Source organism: Pteronotus mesoamericanus, unplaced genomic scaffold (assembly GCF_021234165.1).
Source record: "Pteronotus mesoamericanus isolate MK-2021 breed Mesoamerican mustached bat unplaced genomic scaffold, CSHL_Meso_final contig_20, whole genome shotgun sequence".
Classification (NCBI taxonomy): Eukaryota; Metazoa; Chordata; class Mammalia; order Chiroptera; family Mormoopidae; genus Pteronotus; species Pteronotus mesoamericanus.
In genome coordinates this window covers 60,281,421-60,306,625 of record NW_026555085.1, presented here as the reverse complement: position 1 = coordinate 60,306,625, position 25,205 = coordinate 60,281,421, and the positions used below count along the sequence as shown (strand labels likewise).

The 25,205-nt window shown below is 39.3% G+C and overlaps 1 protein-coding gene across 1 annotated transcript; it reads left to right on the top strand.

Annotated features, from left to right (window-relative positions):
* The first annotated feature begins 7,506 nt into the window (after nt 1–7,506).
* Nucleotides 7,507–23,922, top strand: POPDC3 (popeye domain containing 3). Its single transcript, XM_054568877.1, has 4 exons — nt 7,507–7,747; nt 20,019–20,754; nt 22,068–22,176; nt 23,117–23,922. Exons 2-4 carry the CDS (start codon nt 20,270–20,272, stop codon nt 23,396–23,398), a joined length of 876 nt encoding a protein of 291 aa, XP_054424852.1. The 5' UTR covers nt 7,507–7,747; nt 20,019–20,269; the 3' UTR covers nt 23,399–23,922.
* The last annotated feature ends 1,283 nt before the right edge of the window (nt 23,923–25,205 follow it).

Sequence of the window (25,205 nt, the reverse complement as noted above, 5' to 3'; positions counted from 1 at the left end):
GGCCCAGCTTCTCTGGGAAACAGGTGGGCAGTGCCTCCAAAAGCTGAACAGAATCACCGTTAAGACCCAACAATTCCTCCCCTAAGTGTGTACCAAAAAAGAACTGAAAACATACATTCGAACAACACCTTATACATAAATGTACATACCAGCACTGTTCACAACAGTCAAAAGGTGGGAATAACCTAAATGTTCAACAAATGGTGAATGGATAAACAAATGATGGCATATCCATTCAATGGAACATTATTCAGCCATAAAAACAATAAATCATGATACATGCTACAACATGGATTAGCCTCAAAAGCATTTTGCAAAATGAAAGAAACGAGACACACAAGGTCACATACAGTATAAATCTATTTATATAAAATATCCAGAGTAGGTAAATTCACAGACAGGGAAGGTAGATTGGTGGTTGCCAATGGCTGGGAAAAGGGAGAACTGGGGAGTGACTGTGTTATGGCACCGGGTACCCATACTGATTGCTTTTAGGGTGACGAAAATATTTTGGAATTTGATAGAAGTGGCAGTTGTATAGCACTGGAATGTACTAAATGCCACCGAACCGTACGCTTCAAAATGGTTAATTTTGATTTTGGGTATCTTACCTCAATTTTAAAAGTATATTGGGACAGTGACATTAAATACACTGTAGCCATTGAAAATGATTTTGTAAACGTAAGCTTGATGACAGGTATTTTCATGGTATTCATTAAGTAATAAACAAGATTATAAGTTTAATTTTAAAAACTAAAAGTTTATTAAAAAAAGGATAAGGAAACAGATGAGCAAAAGGAGCTGAGAAACAGAATAAGAAGCAGGGAAAAGGAGAAAGGAAAAGAGGAAAAAGAAGGAGGAGGAAGAAGAGATGAGGGAAAAAGAGAGCAGAAAAGAACTATGAGAGCAAGAGGAGAAAATTTAAAGTTGAGTCATATCAAGTGTCGTTGGGAGCTGTGCAGGAAGGAGGGCTCTCCCACACAGTCAGCAGAAGTGTGAGCTACCACCGCCACTTCGGAGGACAACTCGTCAGTAGCTAATAAAATTACAATGGCCATAGTCTGCAACTTGCAGCATGGTAACTATAGTTAATAATACTGTACCACGTTTTTGAAGCTTGCTAAGAAAATAGATCTTCAACGTTTTCATCACAAGAAATATAACTGTAACTATGTGGGGTGATGGGAATTAACTAGACTTATTGTGGTGATTACTTCACACCATATATGTACAAATATTCAAACATTGAATGATTATGGTGTATAGCTGAAACTAATATAATCTTATATGTCAATTATACCTCAACACAATGAATAAATAAATGAACTTACTATAAATTTCACTTCTGGTGTCTACCTTAAGGAGATTATCACATAGGTGTCCAAGGAGTCATTCACGCACAGCACTTTCTTATAATATCAAATATTAGAAACAATCTAAATAGTTAAGGGATGGAAACATTGTAATATGCTAATAGTATAACATTATGCAGTAGTTTAAAAGAATGATTATGTGTGTGTGTGTTATATATAAATATAAAGTAAAACAAGTTGCACAATAAAAATTTTATGGATTCCATTCAAGATGGTGGCATAGATAAATGCAGTAGGTGAATCCTCCCACAACAACACCAAAATTACAACTAAACTTTAGAACAACCATCACTCAGAACAGCCTGAAATCTAGCTTAACGAAAGTCCTACAACTAAGGATATAAAGAAGAAGCCACACTGAGACTGGTAGGAGGGGCAAAGACGCAGAATGGACTGGTCCTTCATCCACATGTGACAGATAAAAATTGGGAGGGATATCTCAGCTGCGGAGGTCCCCCCTAAGGAGAGAGGGGTCCTAGCCCCACACCAGGCCCCTAGCTGGGGTTTCCAGTGCCAGGAAGAGAAGTCCCCCTAAGTTGTAGTTGGAAAAACCAGCAGGATTGTAGCAGAATGGGAGGGAGGGCTCCTGGAGTCCTAGGCAGTTTCTCTAAAAAGTCCTCATCTCCTCCATGGACTTACTCGGACTCACTTGCTCTGAGCTCCAGCACAGGGGCAGCAGCTCAAAAGATACCAGGGACGTAAGGGAAGGAACTGTCATCAAGGTGAAAGCTACAGGGGCAGCTTTCTCTGAGACAGAAGTGCTGGCAGAGGCCATTGCTCTGTATCTGAGCCCTTTCCCCAGAGAGCTGGTAGGTGGCCACCATATCTGAGTCTCCATCAACCTGGCCAATATAGCTTACCCTGACCTGTGATTCCCTGACACCCCAACACCCCACCCCACCTAACTGAAGGCCTAACCCAAGCTGTTTCTAGTGGTTTTTCTATAAAATGGCCTGTCTTGGCTCATGCTTCAGACTTTCCTAACATCTCTCAAACAAGAAGCATCTGACCTCAACAAAATCCACATCTGTTGCTAAGTGACCCCAGGCCTGGTATTAGCAGCAGCTGGCCTTGGTTCACAGCTTGGTCTCTCTTGGGCACTTCCAATTCCAGTTCAAGTAGCAGACATCTGCAGATTGCTTTGTAGCTGATGCCGGGTGGCCCTAGGAAGGACACAGGTCGCAACTGACCTTGGCATGCACCTCTTGGGAGGCCCCAGAGCCAGAGCAACCAGTGGATATCTTCAGACCATGTCAAAGAACCATATCGAAGCACCACCGCACAGCCATCTCCACAAGCAACACAGTCAAGGGGTGAAACAGTGAGCCAGAGCCCTGCTGAAGTCAAGTCTTGCTCAGTAGGATCGGCCCCTGCACAGCAAGTCCTCCAAGGTGGTTGCAGCCAGTCCTTGGAGATAGATGATTCACTTGGGTGTAAATCCCTCCATTGAGGTCCCAACAGAAATTAAGGCTCCACTACAACAGGAGGGTATACACAGCCCACACAGCCCACAGAGAGGGGTGCACCTGGAGTTGCCAGCTTGGGACATCCGCAGGCTGTGCCACTGGATCCTACAGGACACCTACTACATTAGGCCACTCTACCAAGCCTGGGGATGTCGCAGTTCTGCCTAATACATAGAAACAAACAGAAAGAGGCAGCCAAAATGAGGAGACAAGGAAAGAAACATGTCTCAAATAAAAGAATAGAACAAAAGTCCAGAAAAAGAACTAAAGAAAATGCAGAAAAGTAATCTACCAGATGCAGAGTTCAAAACACTGGTTACAAGGATGCTCAATGAACTTAGGGGAATAGTAGGTGAACTTGGTGAGAACTTCAACAAAGAGATAGAAAACATAAAAGAAAACCAGTCAGAAGTGAAGAATACATTAACTGAAATGAAGAATATATTTCAGGGAATCAACAGTGGAGTAGATGAAGCAGATGATCAAATCAGAGACTTAGAAGATAAGGAAGCAGAAAATACCCGATCAGAACAGAAAAAAAAATCCAAAAAATGAAAATAGTATAAGGAGCCTCTGGGACAACTTGATATGTATAACAGAATATTACTTGGCCATAAAAAAAGAACAAAATCTTTCCATTTGCAACCACATGGAAAGTCCTAGAGGGTGTTATGCCAAGTGAAATAAGTCAGTCAGAGAAAGACAGATACCATATGATTTCACTTGCATATGGAAGTTAAAGAATAATATAAACAAACAAATGAAACAGAAACGGATTCATAGCTATAGAGAACAGACTGATGGTTGCCAGAGGGGAGGGATGATGAGACGGGGTGAAAAAGGTGAAAGGATTGAGAAGCACAGATTGATAGTTACAAAATAGACATAGGGATGTAAAGTAGAGCATAGAGAATATAGTCAATAATATTGTAATGACTATTGTATAATATTGTAATGTATGGTACCAGTTGATACTGGACATATCAGGGGGAACACTTTGAAAAGTATATGTTATCCAACCATGGAAACTGTAATTGAAAAAACTTTTTAAAAAGACAAAGAATCTTAAAAGCAGCAAGAGAAAAGAAGTTAGTTACCTACAAGGGAGCCCCCATAAATCTATCAGCCGATTTATCAGAGGAAATTTTGCAGGCCAGAAGGGATTAACAAGAAACATTCAAAGTGATAAAAAGCAAGGACCTACAACCAAGATTACTCCATGCAACAAAGATATTATTTAGAGTCAAAGGACAGATAAAGAGTTTCCCAGACAAGACAAAACTAAAGGATTTCATCACCAACAAACCAGTATTAAAAGAAATGTTAAAATATCTTTCTTAAGAAGAAAAAAAAGATATAAAATATGAACAATTGTCAATAAATGCATATCTATCAACAATTACTTTAAAAGCAAGTGTATTAAGTGCTCCAATCAAAAGACATATGGAGGCTTAATGGATAACAAAACAAGATTCTCATATAACTGTCTTCAAGAGACTTACTTCAAATTGAAAGACACACACAGGCTGAAAGTAAAGGGGTGGAAAAAGATATTTCATGAAAATGGAAACAAATAAACAAAAGCTGGGTAGCAATACTTACAGCAGACAAAATAGACTTTAAAACAAAGACTATATAACAGGAGACAAAGAAGGACGTAACAATTCTACTTCTGGGTATTTATTCAAAGAAACTCAGAACAGTACATTGAAAAGACATATACGTTCATATGTTCATTGCAGCATTATTTACAATAGCCAAAATATGGAAGCAACCTTAGTGTCCATCAATAGATGAACAGATATAGAAGAACTGGTGCATATATACAATGCGATATGACTCAGCCATAAAAAAGACTGAAATCTTGCCATCTGCAACAACATGGATGGATGTTGTGCTGAGTGAAATGGTTTTTAGACAGAGGAAGAAAAACACCATGTGATTTCACTTCTAAAAAACAAAATAAACAAACAAGTAGAATAGAAACAGACTCATAGATACAGAGAACGTTTTGACAGTTGCCAGATGGGAGGGGTGTTGGCGGGGCAGGGGAGATGAGTGAAAAAGTTGAAGGGATTAAGAAGTACAAATTGGTAGTTACAGAATAGTCATGGAGATGTGAAGTACAACATAGAGAATATAGTCAATAATATTAGAATTATTATGTATGGTGTCAGATGGATACTAGATTTATAGGGGTGATCACTTAGTAAGTTATATAATGTCTAATAACTGGGCCGTACACCTGAAACTAATATAATATTATCTGTCAACTGAAATTGACAACTAAAAAGTTATTTAAAGTCAAAAAAGGAATAAATTATAATAAAAAGAAAATAGGGATATAAAGAATTTTACAGGAATTAAAAATGGAAGAACAAGAGAAGGAAGGGAAAAACATGGAAGTAGGAAGGAGGGCAAGGAAGGAGGAAGGAAGGAAGAGGAAGGGGTGATGAGCAAACCAGGCTGGATTCGTATCTAGAAGTAGGAGCAATTAACAATCAAGTACCTAAACCTCAAAGGTTGAGGTTAGAGGAGGAGCTAGTTAATGTCAAGGGAAAAGAAAAAGGAAGATTCTGGAAGCCTCAAATTAAAGCTTTCCCAAGATAAATAGACTAAATGGGATTTGTGTCAGTACTTAACCTGCTTCTGGTTCTTCACTGTAAGTGTTCCTCCTGATGCAGTTGCAACTTGACTTGTGAGAGCTGAGTTGATTGTGTTTTGTCCAGCCGGAGGTTTAGTTAAGAGAATATCCCAAAGGACCTGAAGGGATGAAGGCTACGGATCTTGGGCTCATAATCTCTGAAGCAGAAATGCAGCCAGAAGTCCCAGGGAGCCTTAGACCTGTGGCTGATCTGTGGGGCACCATTTCAGTAGCGTTTTTGTCTTATAGAGACTCTGCAATGAAGATCAAGGCAACAGGGCAGTGATATTTAATGCAAAATTTATCAACCAAGGAACTACACTGTGCACACTAATATGTTGAATATCTCAACAGCACATACAAGCTGAATTAGTTACCACCAACTTAATGGCTTAAACTAACATTTATTATCTCACAATTTCGGTGGGTCAGGATCCTATAAAGGCACATATTAGTTGGGTCAGCTGCTTAGCGTTTCACCAATCAATTAAGGTGTCATCTGATTTGCGTTCTTATATGGAGGCTTGACTGGGGAAGACTCCTCTTCTAAGGTTCACTTAGATGGTTAACAGAATCCATTTCCTTGTGTTTGTGGGACTGAGGATTTTGGCTTCTTGCCGACTCTTGAATAGAAACTTCTTTCACCTTCTAGAGGCCACCTGCAGTTCCTTGCCAGGTGGACTTCCCAAACATGGCCACTTACTTCATCAAGCCAGAAACACAGTCTCTAGAGCGAGTTTGCTAGCAAGACAGAGTCTTTTGTAATATAATGTTTTCACAGGAGTGACATCTATCACATGTGCTACATTTATTGTTTACAAGTAAGTCACAGGTCCCAAACGCACTGAAGAGTTGGGGATCCTACAAAGGCGTGAACACCAGGAGGTGGTGGGAATCATGGGGCCACCTTAGAGTCTGTCACACAAGCATACCTTTGTTGCGTCTGAAGTTTTTAATTAAAAATAACCACGAATATAATTCTTAAAAATTGTAATGTGACACACTAAGAAGTAAGATCTAGACCTGGAGTATACCTAATGTCAAAACTTGTGACCTTCTCACTTCAAAGTTATATGTATGCACCATGGGTTAGATCCACTATAAACTGTCTTTCCAACATTTCTGAGTAAATTCCTGGAATGAAGAGTAAGCAAAGGCCTTGCAGTCAAGTACATGTGGGATATAGGAATACGGGTGTTTTTGCTCTCAGTTCCAGCATCATTTAAAGGAGGTTAATTTTACCACTTATATTAGTGACTTTTGCAGCTATTCTGGGTAGCAAAAGAGACATTGTTTACTCAATAAATGTCTGCTCATAGCATCACTGTCACCAACGTGTTTATAGAAAATGAAAGCAAGGATGTTGAAATAAGGGAGGAGAGGGGAATCCTTGAGGGAGTTGGGTGCTTCCCTGGTCTCTCACCAACCACCATATATTTTAATCCCCCAAATAAAACAAAACTTCACAAATTTCATAGGAGGAAAAAACGCATTTGATGTTTGCCTTAAATTGCATGCATTTGACTTATTCCTGATTTGAACTTTTTTTTATCATTTGTACTTTAAATTTTTCGTGTGTGATTGTCTATAATCTTTACCCAGTTGCTTCTTTGAGATGTTTATTGATTTAAATACAGATATCAACCCTTGTCCTATACATCCAATATTCCCATGACCTTCTGGTCATGTATTTCACTTAGTGTTATGGTGTGTCTGTGTGGTGGAGGCCGGGGGGGGGGGGGGGGGAGACGGGGACACGGAGACGCGGGAGGATAGGGTAGGAGAGTGAGAGGGAAGATTTTCAGTTGCTTTTCAACCAGTTGTCATCTCCATCGCTCTTTGCCTAGTATAGTAGCAAATACCGGGTTTATTCGATAACTGTGAGCAGTGTTCACTTCCGAACACCGGTCTTTGCAAACTTTGTCCGCAGCAGCCGCTACGTTTTACCAGCAGTCCGGTGGAGCGGTGGCCACGGTGCTTGCTCCTTGGGGTTTGAGCTGCCCGAGCCCAACGCGGCGGCCGCCACCCCCACCCTCCCCGCCGCGCCTCGGGGCGCGCGTCCGTGCCGGGCCCCCGCCTGCACCGCCGCGCCGCTCCGGAGCTGCCTCCTGTCACCGCGCGCCCGGGCACTGGGCGGGTGGGCGGCGAGGAGCGCGCGAGCCCGGCGCTGGGAGCTTCCGCGGGCCACCTGGGCCCAGCGCCCTGCGCTGGGAAACTTATGCGGGCACGAGGCAGGATCTCTGAGCAAGGCCGGGGAAGGAAAGGTAAGAAGGAGACCATGCGGCAGCAGTAACCGCTGTCTTCCCGGAGCTGGTCGCAGCCCGGCACCTCGCGGCGCTTGGGGCAACTTTGCCGGCGCAGCTTCTGCCCTGGCCCCGCCCCCGCCCCGAGACGGGGGCTGCGAGGCCGCCGACCCCCGGGAGCGCTTGGGCTTCGCCGCCCTGGGTTGCGCGCTGCCCGCGCCACCACTCGGCGCCCGGCCCGACTCAGGCCAACTGCGAGCCTGGAGTCCGAGCGGCACCACGCGCAGCTCGGCGGCTCGGGGGCCGCTGCTGCGGGCTTCGCGCGCCGGCCCCGGCGGACTTAGAGGCGAACCATTACCCCAGATCTTCTGTTGACCCTACTCTTACCCAGGCACTTTTGGAGTCCAAAGTAAAAGAGGGGTTTTCAAGAGAGAAAAGCTAGTCCAAGGGGACCTGGCAGTCTATGTTTCACCTTGGGCAAGTCGTGCAATGTGACAGGGAGTTTCCTGTCCCTTGTCTGTAATGGGCATGAGTAGGGTCGGGGGCACTAATTTGGGGCAAGAGAAAGCTGCCTAATCAAAGGTGACACTGACCTGTTTTCTCTGTTTGGGGATTCCTCTGCCGAAAGAAGGAAGGAAGGAAGGGAGGGAGGGAGAAAAATTTGAAAACCACTGAATTACATCATGACCAACTCGGTTACAGAGGTGTAATATATACTGGGGGTCTGCATTTTAGGAAAAGATTAAAGGCACAAAATCAAAATGCAGCAAATAGGCTATGGCAAAAAAAAAAAAAAAAAGAAAGAAAAGAAAAGAAAAAGAAAAAAGAAAAAGGAAAGAAGAAAAAGAAAAAAAGAAAATGTTTTAGCCAGGAGATACTTGCTAAAAGTAAAAAATTTCTATATGTAAATAATAAATGGAAAAGTAGAATTAGAAGCCCACTATTGAACATAAGTAAATTTGATTTACTAAACTTTTAGAGTATGACAATCTTCCTTCCTAACTTTTAGCGTAACTCTTGTAGTTAGGTATTTTGAATTAGCAGGCTTACACATTGTAGTTGAGTTTTATGGCTACCTTAAAAATTTTTTGGTCTCTGTTCATACTAAGGTTTGTTGGCTTTTTTTCTTTCCTGTTATTTTTAATACCAGGGACTGTTGTCTATATATGTCCCTGGTGTGACAGTACAGTAACTTGGCATTGTTCTTTATGGCAATAGAAAATCAAACAAGAACTACGTGAAAACAAAATAGAAACAAAACAAAAATTGGATCTCTTTCCACATTTGCAAAATGAGAAGATCTGGCTGATCCCAGGTGAACTTTAAATCTCTTTCTTGTCCCACATTTTAAGAATTTCTTAGAACTTTCTTAGTAATTCTTAGAATTTGGGATACTAACATTAACTGAACTTGAGAGTAAGACATTATTCACCCTAAAATTCTATACATACACACTGGGAGACATAGTTGAGTTTCTTTCATCTAATCAGTCTCTCAAAAAAGCTGAATCATTGTGTATCCTATTCTTCTAAATGGTGATATTCTATGCTATTAAATAAAAATGTGTCATGGAAAACCAAAATCCCATGCTTCTTACCACAAGACTGACTAATACAGCTGACACACCGGAGCATTCCTGTTGGCTTACTTTATAAGAGTCTGCAGGAAAGATCAAGAATGGTTTTGTAGTATATGAGCATAACAACACGTAAGCAACTTAGGCAGGAAGTTTCAAAACTGTTTTGGAAAATATTCGTGATAGGTTTGGAAGCCTACAAATTCCAATTGAAATTGTTTTTTGTAATTATAGTTGCTGGTTAGCTGGGATTATGATTTACAGAGAGTGTATAAGAATTTACAAAAGTATATTGAATCATTAAATAGATTTTTTAAAGGAAAGGGGGAAATGTTTCTTTTATCTAAGGAAAATGTCTTAAAGTGAAAGTTACAGCAAGTATCTTCTAAATTAAATAATAACCAAAAGTTTCTGACTTAAAGTCCCTGTAGGAACGTTGGATCCTCCTCAGACCAAGTGGATTCTTAGAGACCCAAAGTGAGACCTCAGAATAATAACCCCTAGTGCATCTCACACATTAAAGTCAAAGTAGTATCCTAGCATCCAAAAATAACCATCCTTAACATTAAGTGAAGATCATTCAGTGTTTTTGCATATACACAAATAGAAGGATACAAACACATTAATATGCAATGTGCTGCTCCAGAGACAGAGAAATTTTGGGTTTCTTTGTTTTTGATCTTTGAAGTTCTAAATAACAATCTTGTATTTTGATTTTTAAGACTTTAGACTGTATTTCAAAATATAGCATTTATTTAAACTTAGTATGTAACAACTGACTTTAGATATTTTAAGTAGCTTGTGTTTATTTGTACCTGAGAAGTATTTTTAGCTATTTAAAATAGACCTCATCATTTGAAACTGTACTTAGTGTCACCATTTGAATTTCACTAAAATGCAAGCTCCATGAAGGCAGGGATTTATTGAATTATTGCATATATTAATAACATTTTCCTGGACATTTGAAAGCTAATGATACAGTCAGTTATGCTATAATGCTTGTTTGAAAACTAGCATAATTCAAAGCAATTGAAATATTAAGAACCAATTTGAGCATAACGTGAATTTTGCACTTGCTTATGCATGACCAACTCAGCAGAAACACCAGGTGAACACATTAAACTGCAACCAGCTGACCTGAGCCATATAGGGATACACAAAAAAGCAAACATACACACAACTCAAACCCCTACCAGCTACCTTGGCTCACCGCATGTTGTGCTGAAAAGTTGTGTTTTGCTGTTCTTTTGCACTTGTGAACTTTCCTATATAAAAACAGTCATTCAGCATCCCAAGAAAGTCGAAACATCTGGATTCAAAAATGACAAATAGTGCATGACAAAGGAAAGCTTAATACTGAAGAGAATTGATTATCTCAATACTGAGATAATCAAACATTTTGAAAGAATCATGAGAATATGTGGTATTTCCTGGGCAGCAGGAATAAGGGATAAGGCAATGCTACAAAAATAAACATCTATGGCTGGAATAACTTCAAGTTCTGCCAAGTCAGTAACAAGGCTGAAAGAAATACAAGAAACGAAAAGATTGTCGAGCATGTGGATTGAGAAAGAAAATGATCTTTCTCACAATCAAAGAGAAAGCTTCAGTCTCTATACAAACACCTTGAAAGAAATCGACACACCCTGCAGAAGTGCTCATTTTAGCGTTAGTCATGGCTGGTTTGGTGGTCTCAAATACCGCTGACCCTGGCGTGTGGTCCACCTGGTTATCTAGCCAGAAAAAAACTAGAAACAACTATAGACAATTAGCTCGCACACATGAACTTGTTAGATGTGTTTGCCGGGAAGGAACATGAGAACCTTAACTAGGATAAACACAGACAAAGTGAGTTAATTTGCTGAATATAGGTGACTTGGAGGAAAGGGAAGTGAAGGTGTCTACCCTTGACTCATATCAAGAAAAGACTGTTTAATGTGTCCTTGAATCCATTTCTCTTGGCATCTTTCATCAGGAACCTCTGGTGAACTTATTGCATGACATAATAGCAGCTGATCCAAAGTAAATGGCTTCCTCCTACTTCCTTTAGCCATTTTCAAGACACAGAGAAGTCAGAAGAACTTGAAGCAGAGCATGTGGGTTGTTTGCTTAAAGCAATCAAATGACAAGCTTGTAAAAGGTTTACTGCTGTTTCTTAAAATCAAGAATTAGCATTGATGATTCAACATAGCACCTACCCTTTTTTCCCTCTGTTGTTTGAAAAATTGTAATTTCATAAGAGGACATTTAAATTCATCGAATCAGGATCTAAAGGGAGAGGACATAAGAATGCTATTGATTTGTTCTAGTAAATCCATATTGAGATTGAAACTGTACATGAAGCTGTATGGTATGGTGGTTAAGAGAGCAGGTAGTTGCACCTGCCTGCCTGGCAGCAAATCTGGGCTCTGTTGTTTGTGTATCCTTAGATAACCTATGTAACTCCTCTAGGCCTTAGTTTTTCTCATCTGTAAAATGGGGGCAATAAAATTACTAGTTCAAAATTACTGTGACAGCCCACAGAAACCCAAAACAAATAGCTCTGTAATTCTTGAATTGCATGACTCTACCAAGTTCAGATGAGTAGAGCAATGGGAAATGCAATATTCTTAATCCTTATATACCACTATTACTACTACTACCAGCATCTAACATTTCCTGAGCACTTACTATGTACCAGGTGTGTTTCTAAGACACTTAAAATATTGTGTCATTTAATCATTACAAGTTTTTGAACTAGTAATCTATTCTGGAAGTTGCCCATGTTTCTAAATGCTTAACAGTGTTGGGGCAACTTGACTCCATGAAAGGAAAAACTATAAAGTGGTGATGGGAACCCTGGTGAATTTAAATGTACTTGAAATTCCTAGGGCCTCTCATAGTGTCTTGTTTTCCAGATACTGCTGAAGAACCATTCTCACCTAATTTGCTTGATCTTAATCTAGCAAGGACTGAGTGTCTTCTCCATAGACCTATATTCCAAGTTCATTATAAAATGTAGATTATTAGATTAATGGAAAACCTCATGTATACCGAGTACTCATAATTGTGTTTTCTATTACTTTGTAACAAATTTCCACAAAATTAATCACTTAAAACACAAAGTCATTATCTCATAGTTTTTGTGGATCAGGAGTCCAGTCATGACTAAAGTGGATCCTCTGCTCAGGGTCTCAAAAGCCTGCAATTCAGGAGTCATCCACACCACTGCGCTCCTCATTTGGAGTCCAGGGTCCTCTTCCAAGCTTCAAGGTGGTTATCAGAATTCAGATCATTGTGGTTGTAGGACTGAGGTTCCCCATTAACTTGGTAACTGTTGGTTGGGGACTTATTTTAGTTCAGAGACTGCTTGCAGTTCCTTGCCTTCTATCCCACATAGAAAGTTCACAATGTGGTGTTTGCTTTCCTCCAGGTCAGTAGGACTATGTCTCTCTAATTTCCAATCTCTCTCCAATCCTACAGTAGATTCTTATATAACTTAACGTAATCACAGGAGTGACTATTCCAGCACCATTGCCATATTATGTTACCTAATCAAGGCAGCATGTGTCCCATCCCATTCAGAGGTTCTGCACACTCAAGGGGAGGGTGTTACAGGGTGTGAACACCAGTGGGTCAGGAATCTTGGGGACCATCTTAGACTTCTGCCTACCATAATATGTGATAAAGGGAAAAATCAAGCATGGCTGGAGATAGTCAAATGTGACTTTGGCTGAGACATGAGAATCAGAGAAGTCCAGCACAGCCTGTAGGCATGTTCTCTAACTTCCTCAAGTCTCAAGAGAAGCCAAGCTCTCATTGGTATGGGAAGGTCAAAGGTATACTCCAGCATAAGAGCTGTGCGGTGCATGAAGAGACATTATGTGAAAAGAAAGGCTGGTGTGGACCCCATGGACTCTAGAAAGTCACAATCCAATTTCCAGTATAAAATTTAGGAGATTATCTGTCTAGAATTTTTAATGTATTCCATGAGATATCATCAGAAGATGAAAATGAGAAAGTGACACCATGTAATATAATTGCTTAGGAAAGTAGAATTGTAAGGCAAAAAGGAAAAGTAGGATAAAGGCCAAGAACTACGATGGGGTTGGCCATCTATGTAGGCAGACACCAGATGGTGACATCTATGCCTTGGATAACATCTGACTGACTGTAACAAATGAATATTGTAGCCAATATCATTTACATTTATATCAACTTAATCTTAGATCATTCTTCCACATTTATATACGTATACGTTATACATATGCACTGTTAGCACAGCATCATGCCAATTCTTTTCATTTCCTCTCTGTGTTACTTGAAAGATTCTAGACCAACATTGTCCAAGAGAAATATAATACAAGCCACATATGCAATTTTAAATTTTTTAGTAGGAACATTAAAAATAAGAAGAAATGGGCAAAATGAACTTTAGTAATCTTTTCTTTAATCCAGTAGTTCCAAACATTATCATTTCAACAGAAATCAATATAAAAATTATTCATGGCATATTCTTTATCTTTGTACTAAGTCTTCAAAATCCATTATGTACAGCACATCTCGATTCAGACCAGGCACGTTTCAGGTTCTCAGCGGTCACATGTGGCCCCCGTGCTGGACAGCACAACTCTAGAGTTTTACTAAAGGCTTCTGATCATGGGCCCTTAACTTGGACCCACATTTCCCTCTGTACTCATTTTCTAGATAATCTTGCCAACCCCAGTCTTTATTTGTTGTTATCCTGTGTAAGAGTAACTGTTAAATGTGTATCCATCCTGCTTCTTATCTTCTGCTGTGAATTTTAGACCAAAGGGACCAGATTTAACATAGCTGAGGCTGAGCCCCCATTTCTTCTGATTTCTTTCTGAACTCTGGGATCTCCTATAAATCCAAAAGGTTCTCTACCCTTTTTTGTTCATCTGATTCAGCAGAGACACTTCTTTTGAATCCTTCCTCATAGACCAATAAATACTTACTATTTTTTTAGTCTAACACCCAAACCATTGATTCAGGTAGTGGTTCTCTCTCACTTGGGCTTCCTGACTTTATTAACCTGCTCATTCCAAAACTGTTCCAAACATTCGTTTCCACCCTGAGCGCTGTTATCCTGATCAGTCAGTGGACATTTACTGAAGACTCTGTTCTAAACAGAGGGAAACTCCAAGCATATACACAGTGGGGCAAAAGTAGGATTACAGTTGTTTGTATGGAAAATAATACAATAATAATTCAAAAATAAACTTTCACATACTCACAACTGTAAAACTACTTTTGCCCCACTCTGTATATCCACATACATACCAATCAATGAAGCTGGTATTTTAAAGACACACATACGGTGTTTATTTCTTTAAAAAATTATTTATGTGCAACTGAGAATAAACACATTATGATATATAGAAATATATGCATATATAACATACATTATGTATTTTACATAGTATATGTTATATCCATCAATAAAACATAATATATAATGGAAGCCTACAGAGATAATAAAGTCCACAAAAACTCAGAGCCTAGAAGGTACACTTCAGGCCACTGTGTTAAGGAAAGGCTACTGCAAAATACCCACAAACCCTGAGTTTTCTTGGAATAATGAGTGGTTAGGAAGGAAAATGCCTCCTCACCTGAGCAAAACATGGAAATGAGAATGCACAAGGAGAAAAATGTGCCTTTCAAGCCCCTAAAAATAAGAATTAAAATCCAGATCCTTTACAGAACATTCGGATGTCTCTCATACCAGCCCCTCTTTCCTATCTTTTAGTTTAGTTCTTAACCCTGATAGCTCATCAAAATCCCTGGTAAGTTTATGGAAAAAAAAAAAGCCAGTGTCTGGGCCCCAACACAGGCCTTCAGTACTCAATGAAACCACCCCTGGAGTTGGGCCCAGTGATAAACCTGCTGTTAAGACCTATAGTCTTAATTCCTTTCTGTCACTCAACTCGACATTTTGACCCATGTTTGGAAGAATCTTCTATTCCACATACAGTGATGTAATTTTAGGGCTAAAAGGACCTCATATTACTTTGTCCAACTTTTTCACCTTACCACTGAGGAAACACATCTAGAAATAGTAAAATCACATAGTTAGGGTAACAGCTAAAACAAGAACCCTTCTATTAAGTAGTAATGTGAAATAGACCAAGTATGAAACAGAATGGTATCTAACATCAGTACTACAACCATGGGCAGACAACAAGAGATCAAAGAGCAATGCACTGAGTAACCAGCCTAGAAAGACAGCCCAGTAGGCAACAGGAATGGACAAATCTGAGACCCTGCCAACAAGCAGTGATAATTCAGAGACCATTCAAGAACAGCATAAAATAATGGCTCTCAAACATCAGTGTGCAAGAGAATCAACTGGGAGCTCATTAGAAATTCATCTTCCTGGATCCCTTCCTGCCTCAGCAGTTCTGGGGTAGAGCCAGGGAAGGGTCATTTTTAACAGGCTGCGCAAGCGATTCTGATGTAGGTGATCTGAGGGCACCTGCCAGGAAGCTCTAAAGTCTAAGCTAAGATTGAGATGATTGTTGGTGGCTTCCAATAACTGGTTTCTTGGCATTTGGAAAGTGAAGACTTAAGGGTGCGTTGGTTATAGGTCTACACCTACCAACAATAGGAGGTCAGGACACAAGGCAGGGAAGGATAACAGTGATCACCCCCAAAGGAATGAGTAAACTTAGAATTTGTTAACTTATAGATGGATAGCAGCCAAAAATGACCATTTGTATTTCTGTCTTAAATTGTAATTCTCTGGGGGAAAGAAATCGTTTTTAAAAGTATTTTCTTTGAATGGCTCAGTTCTGGCAAATACAAGCAACAAGTACAGTGATGTTACTTCTATTATTTAAAATTTTGCCAGGAGTTTTTAGTATGTATGTTCTCACTTGAATCTTCCAGAACCCTTTAACATGGACAGAATAGGTAGTATTACCTCTGTTTCACTGATGAATAAACATTCCTGAGATCCTCTAAACAGCAGGGAGGAAGCTAAAGCCTACATTTTCTAAAACCTGGTACTGTGAAAACAGAATGAAGTGGTTTAGACTGAACTTCAGAGTCAGGCAGGCCTGGATGGAATTTTAGTTCCAATATTAACAGTGTTAACCGAAACAACTTATTTCCTTTCTCCAAGTTTCAATATTCTCATCTGTAAGATGGATATAATAGTACCTTCCTCATAGGGTTATTGTGAAGATTAAGTGAGATAACTTTTTAAATATGTCTGGCACACAGTTGCTGAGCAAGTGTACCTCCTTGAGGAGAAGTAGAGCAAGCCGACTTTAGGAAAGTGATTATTTTGCATGTGGAACACATACCAAAGTTGGGACCTGATTCTAACTTAAAAGAAGGATATTGATGGAATTTTGAACTTCTAGGTTGCATAGCAACAACTAACTCAGTACCAGCAGTTACCAAAGTTGTTTTTAAACAGATCAGTAATTCAACTGCTTTACTTTAAGGAGCTCAAGGTTGTAAGAAAATAAAAGGATTCCCCTATGAATATGGCATTGTGCCAAACATTTTAAATAAGTGACGTCTCAATTCCTTAGTGTCTTTGTACTGAAGTATCTTGGATGTTGGGATCATCCCCATTCTGTTCCCCTGAATGACAGAAGATGTTAGACCATCCACTAAATTGGATTGAGACTGGGAATCCAGACCCTCAACAACAGTATATTTAATCAGGAGTCATTGAGTCCCAGGGGTTAGAAATACGAAAACATTTCTCTTTGTCCCTTAAGAGTTTCAGATTCTAGGAGAGAAAATTAGCTGATGTTAAATAATTATAGAGCAAATCATTCCATGAGTGGCTTTCTATGAAGCCTTTGTCCCTGGCAATATTCTAAGCATTATAGATTAAACAGTATAAGCAGATATAGCAGGTCTTAAATATCCACTGTTAGGATCATTATTTTCCTGGCAAACCAGTCCTGGCAGAATATCCCACTTGGGTCTCCCAACACATTAATATCGGATTGACAGGCTTGAAAGGTGGCCTTGGCTGCTGGAGAGGCATGAGGCTGAGCAGAAGGGGACTTGAGCTTCCACCTGCTGTGGTGACTTACTGCCTCTTTCACCTGGAGCAAAAGACTTACCCAGTCTTGTGCCATCATTCTCATTTGTAAGCAGGGCACGATGATTTACATCCTGCCTCCCTCGCAACAAGAAGTGTGATGCAACGAAGTGATAAATGTACAAGTTCTGAACAGATCAGTCCAATTTCTGAGCTAATCTTCATCAGTTTGCCACCAAGTTTATACCTTCCTTTATATTTCCTTATTCCTTTATATAACTACCCAGGGTCTTAAAATTTAAAAAGAAAAGATGGAGGTTACTTGGAATAATTCTGTTTGTTTGCAGTTAAGTCTGTCTCCATCACTTGTATCTTCATGTGCTCATTTCTTTTGTAGGGAAGATCGATTTTGTTGCTTAATATATCCATTTTGTCGCTTTGGCATTCTAGCGTTTATTTACCCCAAAACATGACTTCAGTCCTACAAGCCTTTAGCAGTTGCTTGATGAATCATGTTCAACATTCGTCTAGCACAGCTGGCAGATACCAAAGGGACACTCGTGCTCCTCACCTGCCCCTGTCACTTCTTCCTCTTCTAATAAAGTGCATCTGTTTTGGTGACTGAATGAAAACACACCAAGCAGAGAAAGGCTGGGTGTGGAGTAATGAAATCAGGGCAGTGAGACAGTATCAGGGATAGAAACGGCGCGGTGGCAGCTTAGCGAAACAGAAGCCGGCCGGAAAAGACCCGAAGCGCATTTCCTCTCACGATCACACAGGGTCACACCCTGAGTAGACGTGGCCCAAGATAGCCCCCAAGTCAAGATTTTAAGGGGGTAAGGTATTAATAAGCTCCCTTCTGAACTGCCACAGTTTACATGGCCTTTCTCCATGAGAATAATTTTAACATTTTATCAAGGACTATAAATTTTTAAGGACCTAAAACCAAAGGTCAGAGCTCCCCTAGCAGTGTTCTTCAATATTGGCGTTAGAGGTTATGTTTGGTATCCTGAGGAAGTGATTAATTGAAAATACCCTAGTTTTAAAAGTAAAACAGTAGGGAGATGGGCTTTTGCAGTCTTGTATATTTCAGCTCTCAGTACTCACTGTATTTTTAAGATTTTTCTTTGAATATCCAGTAGGATATAATTTCATGTTTATTTAAAGAGGAGAAATTAAACATGTTCAGGGGGCCATCCTGCCTTGAATTCTCATGGTCTCAGAGTGTTGGGAGGAAGTGATGATTAGGGTGAGACAGAATGTTTGTAATTTATTTGAAAGCAAATTGAGTAAAAACAGTATCACAGTAAGTTATAGATGCATGTTATTATTATTATTATTGTTATTATTATTGCTTCTTTTAATGATTCACCTGGTAGCATTCTTAAAGTCATTACTTGCTGAGAAAAGAATCCAGGATAAAAAATCAGGAACTTCAACAAGAGCAGCATCTTTCTTTCCATTTCTAGTTCTGCTGATGATTACACTGTTCCTTTTTTTAAATTTCAGCTAAGTCATTTTCACCTCTGTGTGTATATTTTTTTTCTGTGAAACAAAATCTATGATACCTGATATTTTATTAACTGGTGTTCTGGAAAAAATCTGTCTCAAAAATAACACTAAATATAGCACACAAGTTCAAGGGTTTTGAATGTTAATTATGAGGAAAAATCAATCTAATGAATGCTTCACAATGAGACCATTTATTGTTAGGAAACCTGGTGGTAAATGATACATATCTCACAGCCCTTCGTCACGGTTAAATGTGTGACTCAGATCACATATTAGCATTTTTACCATATGGCTGAAAGGGTAGAGAATATTTGTGTAGGGAAACAAGTCGGTAACATTTTGACCACCTGGTAAATCAATATGCAAGTAGCAGGAGTTTTAATATTTAGTTATACAGATACAGCTTTTCATCGGAAATAGCCTCTAATACACTAAAGTAAAGCTGAATTTATATTTCTCAAATAATTTTTATCTAAGTCACTAAACATTTGACAGTCTACAATGCGCTCTTAAAATCTGACTTCAGTTATGCGTTTCTTATGTTTATTTATTTATTAGGACTCCTTGAAGTGTCTCATTTAAAACATCTTCCAGGAGAGGCCGCATGATGGGACCCAGCGCAGGGGCTCACGCGCTGCAGGCTGCTCTGCGCCCACCCAGTGGTCTGCGATAAATTACTTGATCGCTCTGATTAATGTATTGTCAAATAGAGTCTCTCTCACAGGGTGGGCCATGGAGGGCCGTGGATTGATGCACAAAATCATGTGGGAACCTCGTTCTAAATTCTAACACGTAGCCTCTCCCCCCACCCCCTAACCAGAGAAGATGAGAAGATTCTGAGTCAGTATGTCTTGGAAACAATCTATGAATCTGCACTTTTATTCACTGTCCCAAGTGATTCTGAAGTACATTCGACTACTGTTACGGAAACTAGCTGATTATAGCACTTAGCTCCCTTGAAAAATATGTAGTTAGTCAAATACGAAAATGTCTGTTAATAATTTATTATTATTAATAAGTGTAAATTTAGAAATATACTTTCCATATCCTAGTAATTTAACACTTGATAGCATTGGTGCTTAAAATATTTCAACTTTATTGAAAATAGGAGTTTATCTTGAATAAGTAATGCTGGTGATTCATTAAGTATATGTCTCAATTCTCCTTGTTTAATTAGATCTTCTTTTCTTTTTGTACAGGAAACCACAAAATAATTGTGGACTACATCCAAATCAGGAGCCCAGCTGAACTTACGGAAGCTGGCATGGGATTCTTAGTTTTTCAAGATCCAGACACTCCAAACCCTTAATCACCACAACTCCAGTGTCCAGGCTCTCTCTGGTTTTGTGAGGATTTAGCAAAATGTGGATGATAGAAAAGCAAAGGACTTAATTACTCACTTTAGTATCATCTAACATCAATGGGAAAGTGAACCAGACGGTAACCCACCATGGAAAAAAATTCAAGTTTATGGAAGAACCTGATAGATGAACACCCCGTCTGCACAAGCTGGAAGCAAGAGGCTGAAGGAGCCATTTACCATCTTGCCAGTATTTTATTTGTAGTAGGTTTCATGGGTGGCAGTGGATTCTTCGGACACCTTTACGTCTTCAGCTTGCTGGGGCTGGGTTTTCTCTGCTCTGCTGTCTGGGCTTGGGTAGATATCTGTGCAGCCGACATATTTTCCTGGAACTTTGTACTCTTTATTATCTGCTTCATGCAGTTTGTTCATATTGCCTATCAAGTACGCAGCATAACCTTTGCCCGAGAATTCCAGCTGTTGTACAGCTCCCTTTTCCAGCCTCTGGGGATCCCTTTGCCTGTCTTCAGAACGATTGCTCTGAGCTCTGAAGTGGTTACTTTGGAAAAGGAGCACTGTTATGCCATGCAGGGGAAAACCTCCATTGATAAACTCTCTCTGCTTATTTCAGGAAGGTTTGTATCCTCGATGTTTGAATGTCTTTCTTCTAGTTATTAGCTTGTCTTCCTTTCTGCTACATTTTTCTATCACAGCGTAGCATAGCCCTGCGTGGCATTTAACGCCCTGTGGCATGGGAAAGGCCCTGAAACGTGAGTCACTAACACAGGCACTTAGTATACAAGGTACTATTTGCGTGAGGCAAGAAATATTGATATTTCTTCTTAGAAATCAAATGTATGAACTGATTTATCTGGATATGCTATGTGTTCCCATGGTAATTACTCAAAGTTATGATGAGGATGATGCGAGCTTGAATTAATATACTACTTAGGCTGGCATGCACAGTATTTCACATAGATTCTCCAAGGGCATTATTTTAAGTAATAGAGAACATTAAATTTCGTAGTGATCAACTCAGTAATTTCTAGCAATTTCTCATTTGCTAGAAGCAAGGTGGATGCACCTCATTTTAGATAGATGATAGATGGATAGATAGATAGATGACTATTGAACAACACAGAGGTAGGGACGCTGACCCCCACACAGTCAAAAATTCATGTGTAACTTTTTACTTCCCAGACACTTTACTAATAGACTGTTGTTGACCAGAAGCCTTATCCATCACTTAAACAGTTGGTTAACACATATTTTTCATGTTATATGCATTATATACTATATTCTTACTATTGAGTATGCTAGAGAAAAAATGTTATTAAGGGAACTGTAAAAAAGAGAAAATGTATTTACAGTATTTATTGAAAAAAATTTCATATAAGTGGACCTGCACAGTTCAAACCCATGTTGTTCAAGGGTCAATTTGGTCAATTTTAAATAAATAAATTATATATATATATATATATATATATATATATATATATATGTAAAATGTATTTATAACAGAAATTTTGGGGGAGGAAACAATGTGATTATGTTTTTTTAAAAGGTTAAGTATTTAATTTACAGAGGTATTTACAATGGTAATACTTTATGTTCTTCAACGTTCTACTTAATTTAAAAACTGAGTTCACTGAAACTTTATTGAAGTGTAATATACATGCCTATATGGGTACATATCATAAATGGACAGCTTAATTAATTTTCTGATGAATTGAGCCCAGTATTCCAGAATTCTAACTATGTGAAGAATATCAGTACATGAATCTTACAGGAGATTTGTCACTTCTTGTATAAATTTAATATTTTTCTTCTCAAAATTTTTACAGCCAAAAAGGTCATCAGAGATCTGAAATATTGCACCCTCCCCTAACCCCCAATTATGTGTTGGCTTTCTCCTTCCTCACAAATGCTATTCTTTGTGTTTGGGTAGGATCAGAGTGACAGTTGATGGCGAATTTCTGCACTACATTTTCCCCTTCCAGTTCCTGGATTCTCCTGAATGGGACTCACTGAGACCCACGGAAGAAGGCATTTTTCAGGTAAGGGATGACAAGCGCAGTTGTGAACATGGCCTCTTCCAAACAGATAAACAAACAAACACAAAAGCAGGTGACAGAGGAATAATTTATATATAACTTTGGAATGTACTGTGCAGCATGCGTGACTCCCCACAGCCGTCTGACTCCTGCTGGTTAATGTCACTTTATAGGTCCAGCACCGAGGAGAAGAATGAGTATTTCATAATGACAGAAAGGAGATCATGAGAAATATTCTTAATTTTTTTTACTTAACTTTGTGCATATATGGAAATTAAAATATAATTAATTGAGATTTGACTGGACCCTAAACACTGCCATTGTAATGGTTTGAAAAACACCAAGAAAAAAACATATGCCCTTATTTCAAAATAAGTGATTTTTAAAATTTAAAATGCTGATGGATTATGACAAAATGCTAAACGTCCTATCCCTGCTCTGCTGCTACATTTGGTAGTTTTGAAAGATAATCAGTTCAGTAGGTTTGTCTATTATGGTATATTCTGTTCCCCTATGATTAATACATATAACATGTGTGTGTCTACAAATACAAATTCATATTCATATGCAGAATAGGTAAATAATATTTTGTACTACTGAAATGGGATTAGGGTTAAAAGTCCACAGTCTTCAGTACCTACTTGGAAATACTTCTCTAACGTTAGCCAATTTTATTATATTTTGGTATAAGGAGACCTTGCTTCAATAAAAGGCAAAATTTAGATATCTGAACTTAGAAAACGGATAAATTGGAGATGAGCACAATGTTGTGGCTATTCATGTTATAAATATTATATATAGTGATGAATTTTTGGGGTCAGTGGACTCTTTTAACCTGAAAAAGCAGATGGGAAATTTATTTAAAATTTGGGGCACAAAAAATGTGGCAGAACTTCTCTTGTTTCCTAATCTTTGTTTATGTGTGGTTTCATTTATTTTTTAGGTAACCCTCACAGCAGAAACTGATTGTCGATATGTGTCTTGGAGAAGAAAGAAATTATATTTGCTCTTTGCTCAGCATCGTTACATCTCCCGCCTGTTTTCAGTTTTAATTGGCAGTGACATTGCAGATAAACTCTATGCCTTGAATGACAGGGTGTATATAGGAAAAAGATACCACTATGATATTCGGTTACCCAACTTCTATCAACTTTCAAGTCCTGAAAAGCCCAGATCACCCATCATAAGACATTTTCAGAATTCCAAACAATATAGTGACAAATGACATCCAAGTCTCAAGTTTTATAATTATAAAAAAAGACTCTTCATCATTCCCCAAAATTAAATAGCAAAATACAGAAAATTGAGTTCACTAATATTTTTATAAATCAAACTGAGGGGCAAGATGCCATTGCCAGCTGTTTTATTCATCTCAGCTTCCGCACTGTGAATAAATTTTCCCAATGTTTCTGTATTCTCATTGGACTAAATCGGGGGAGGATGAATATGGGCAGTTTGTCTTTTTCTGCATCAGAACTGGGAGAATGAACTTGTGCATTCTCAGCTGTTTCCTCAGATTTATTCAAATCTGTTCTCGCCCCATTGGGTTAGGCGTTGCTTCTCTAGAAGCAGGCAGTGAGCACTCTCAGCAGGAGAGTGGATTGATGTGGAGACACATCAGTGTTTCCAGAATTCACTTTTTGCTACAACCTCTGATGAAAGCAAGATGGGCTATTGTGGTGGGCAGAAATTATTTATTTAAATGTGAAGTTACTTAATATGACTACAAAGCAGAATAAATGTGAGAGATGATAATATGCGAATCTTAAAGACTATTCTTTTGCTACACATTCATCAGCTTAATCTTTACAGTAACAATTCTAAAAGAGGCATTTCATGGAAAGCAAAAATGCATAATAATTACTGAGGAAGAAGAATACCCTTGAACAAATAGTTAAAATGTTGCACAGCATACTTATCTCACACATTCAGCTGAAAGGGAAGCGAGAGGTTTAACTGGAGCTTGAGGGACACAAAGCAAATGCTCCACCCACCAAACAAATAAGGGAGTCTGCCTTCCAGCCATTCTGTCAGCTTAGTAGACAGGAGCTTAAGAAAGAGATCCTCAGTCACAGATCCAATCCCTATTTTTAGAAAAACTGGTCTTTCTGAATAAATATCACTTGCAGACCATGTTCTTTGGTGAAGATCTATCAAATTTAACAAAGTGTTTTGAGCACCTACCATGGGTCCAGGTGTTGCCCTCCTCACAGAACTTATGTTCTGGGGATGAAAAGGACATAATAAATGAGAAAAACCTAGAGTTAGTGCCATGGAAAAAGATAAAGGAGAGAAGGTGAATAGGAAGGGCCATTGCCATTTAGGAGGGTGGCTAAGGAAGGCCTGAGTGAGAAGGTAATGTTTGAACAAAACCTGAAAGAGCCAAAGGGACAATCCATGCAGATAAAGAGCAATCTGGGCAGAGAGGAGAGCAGATGAGAAGGCGTTGGGGTGTGAGCAGGAGCAGCTGGAAGGCTAGCAGGGCCAGAGCGGAATGAGTCCAGGCAGAGGAGGCAAAGAGGTGATTTGGGGCAGATTGGGTGGGGCCCGATAGTCATGGTAAAAACTTGGACTTTTATTCTGAGAGTGACTAGAAGCCACTGAGGAGTTTTAAATAGAAGAATGACGTGATCTGCCTTATGTTTAATAGAATCATGTTAGCCAGCCTGCTGAGAATAGACTGGGGGCGGGGGACAGGAAGGACAAGAGTGGACTTGGAAGGGAAGACCAGGGTTAAGTGTGATATGCCAACTAGACTGAAGTAAACAGATGAGTCTAGAGTTCAAAAGAAAGGTCTGGGCGAGAGATAGAGATCGGGGAGCATTTCACAAAGAGATGATATTTAAAGCCATGAGACGAGATGCGATGGCCAAGAGAGTGTAGATTCAGAAGAAAAATAGTCCAGGGGCCTTTCCTTGGGGGTCCCCATTGTCAAGAGGACAGAGAGATGGGCAAAGTCAGCGAGACCCGAGAAGGAGCAGCTAGTGAGGTAGGAAGAAAATCAGAGGTGTGGAGTCCTTGAAGCCAAGTGA

Coding starts and splice junctions, on each gene's coding strand:
- POPDC3 (XM_054568877.1), top strand. CDS start 20,270: ATGGAAAAAAATTCAAGTTTATGGAAGAACCTGATAGATGAACACCCC. Junction 20,755..22,067: donor TCTCTGCTTATTTCAGGAAG/GTTTGTATCCTC, acceptor GTGTTTGGGTAG/GATCAGAGTGACAGTTGATG. Junction 22,177..23,116: donor CGGAAGAAGGCATTTTTCAG/GTAAGGGATGAC, acceptor TTTATTTTTTAG/GTAACCCTCACAGCAGAAAC.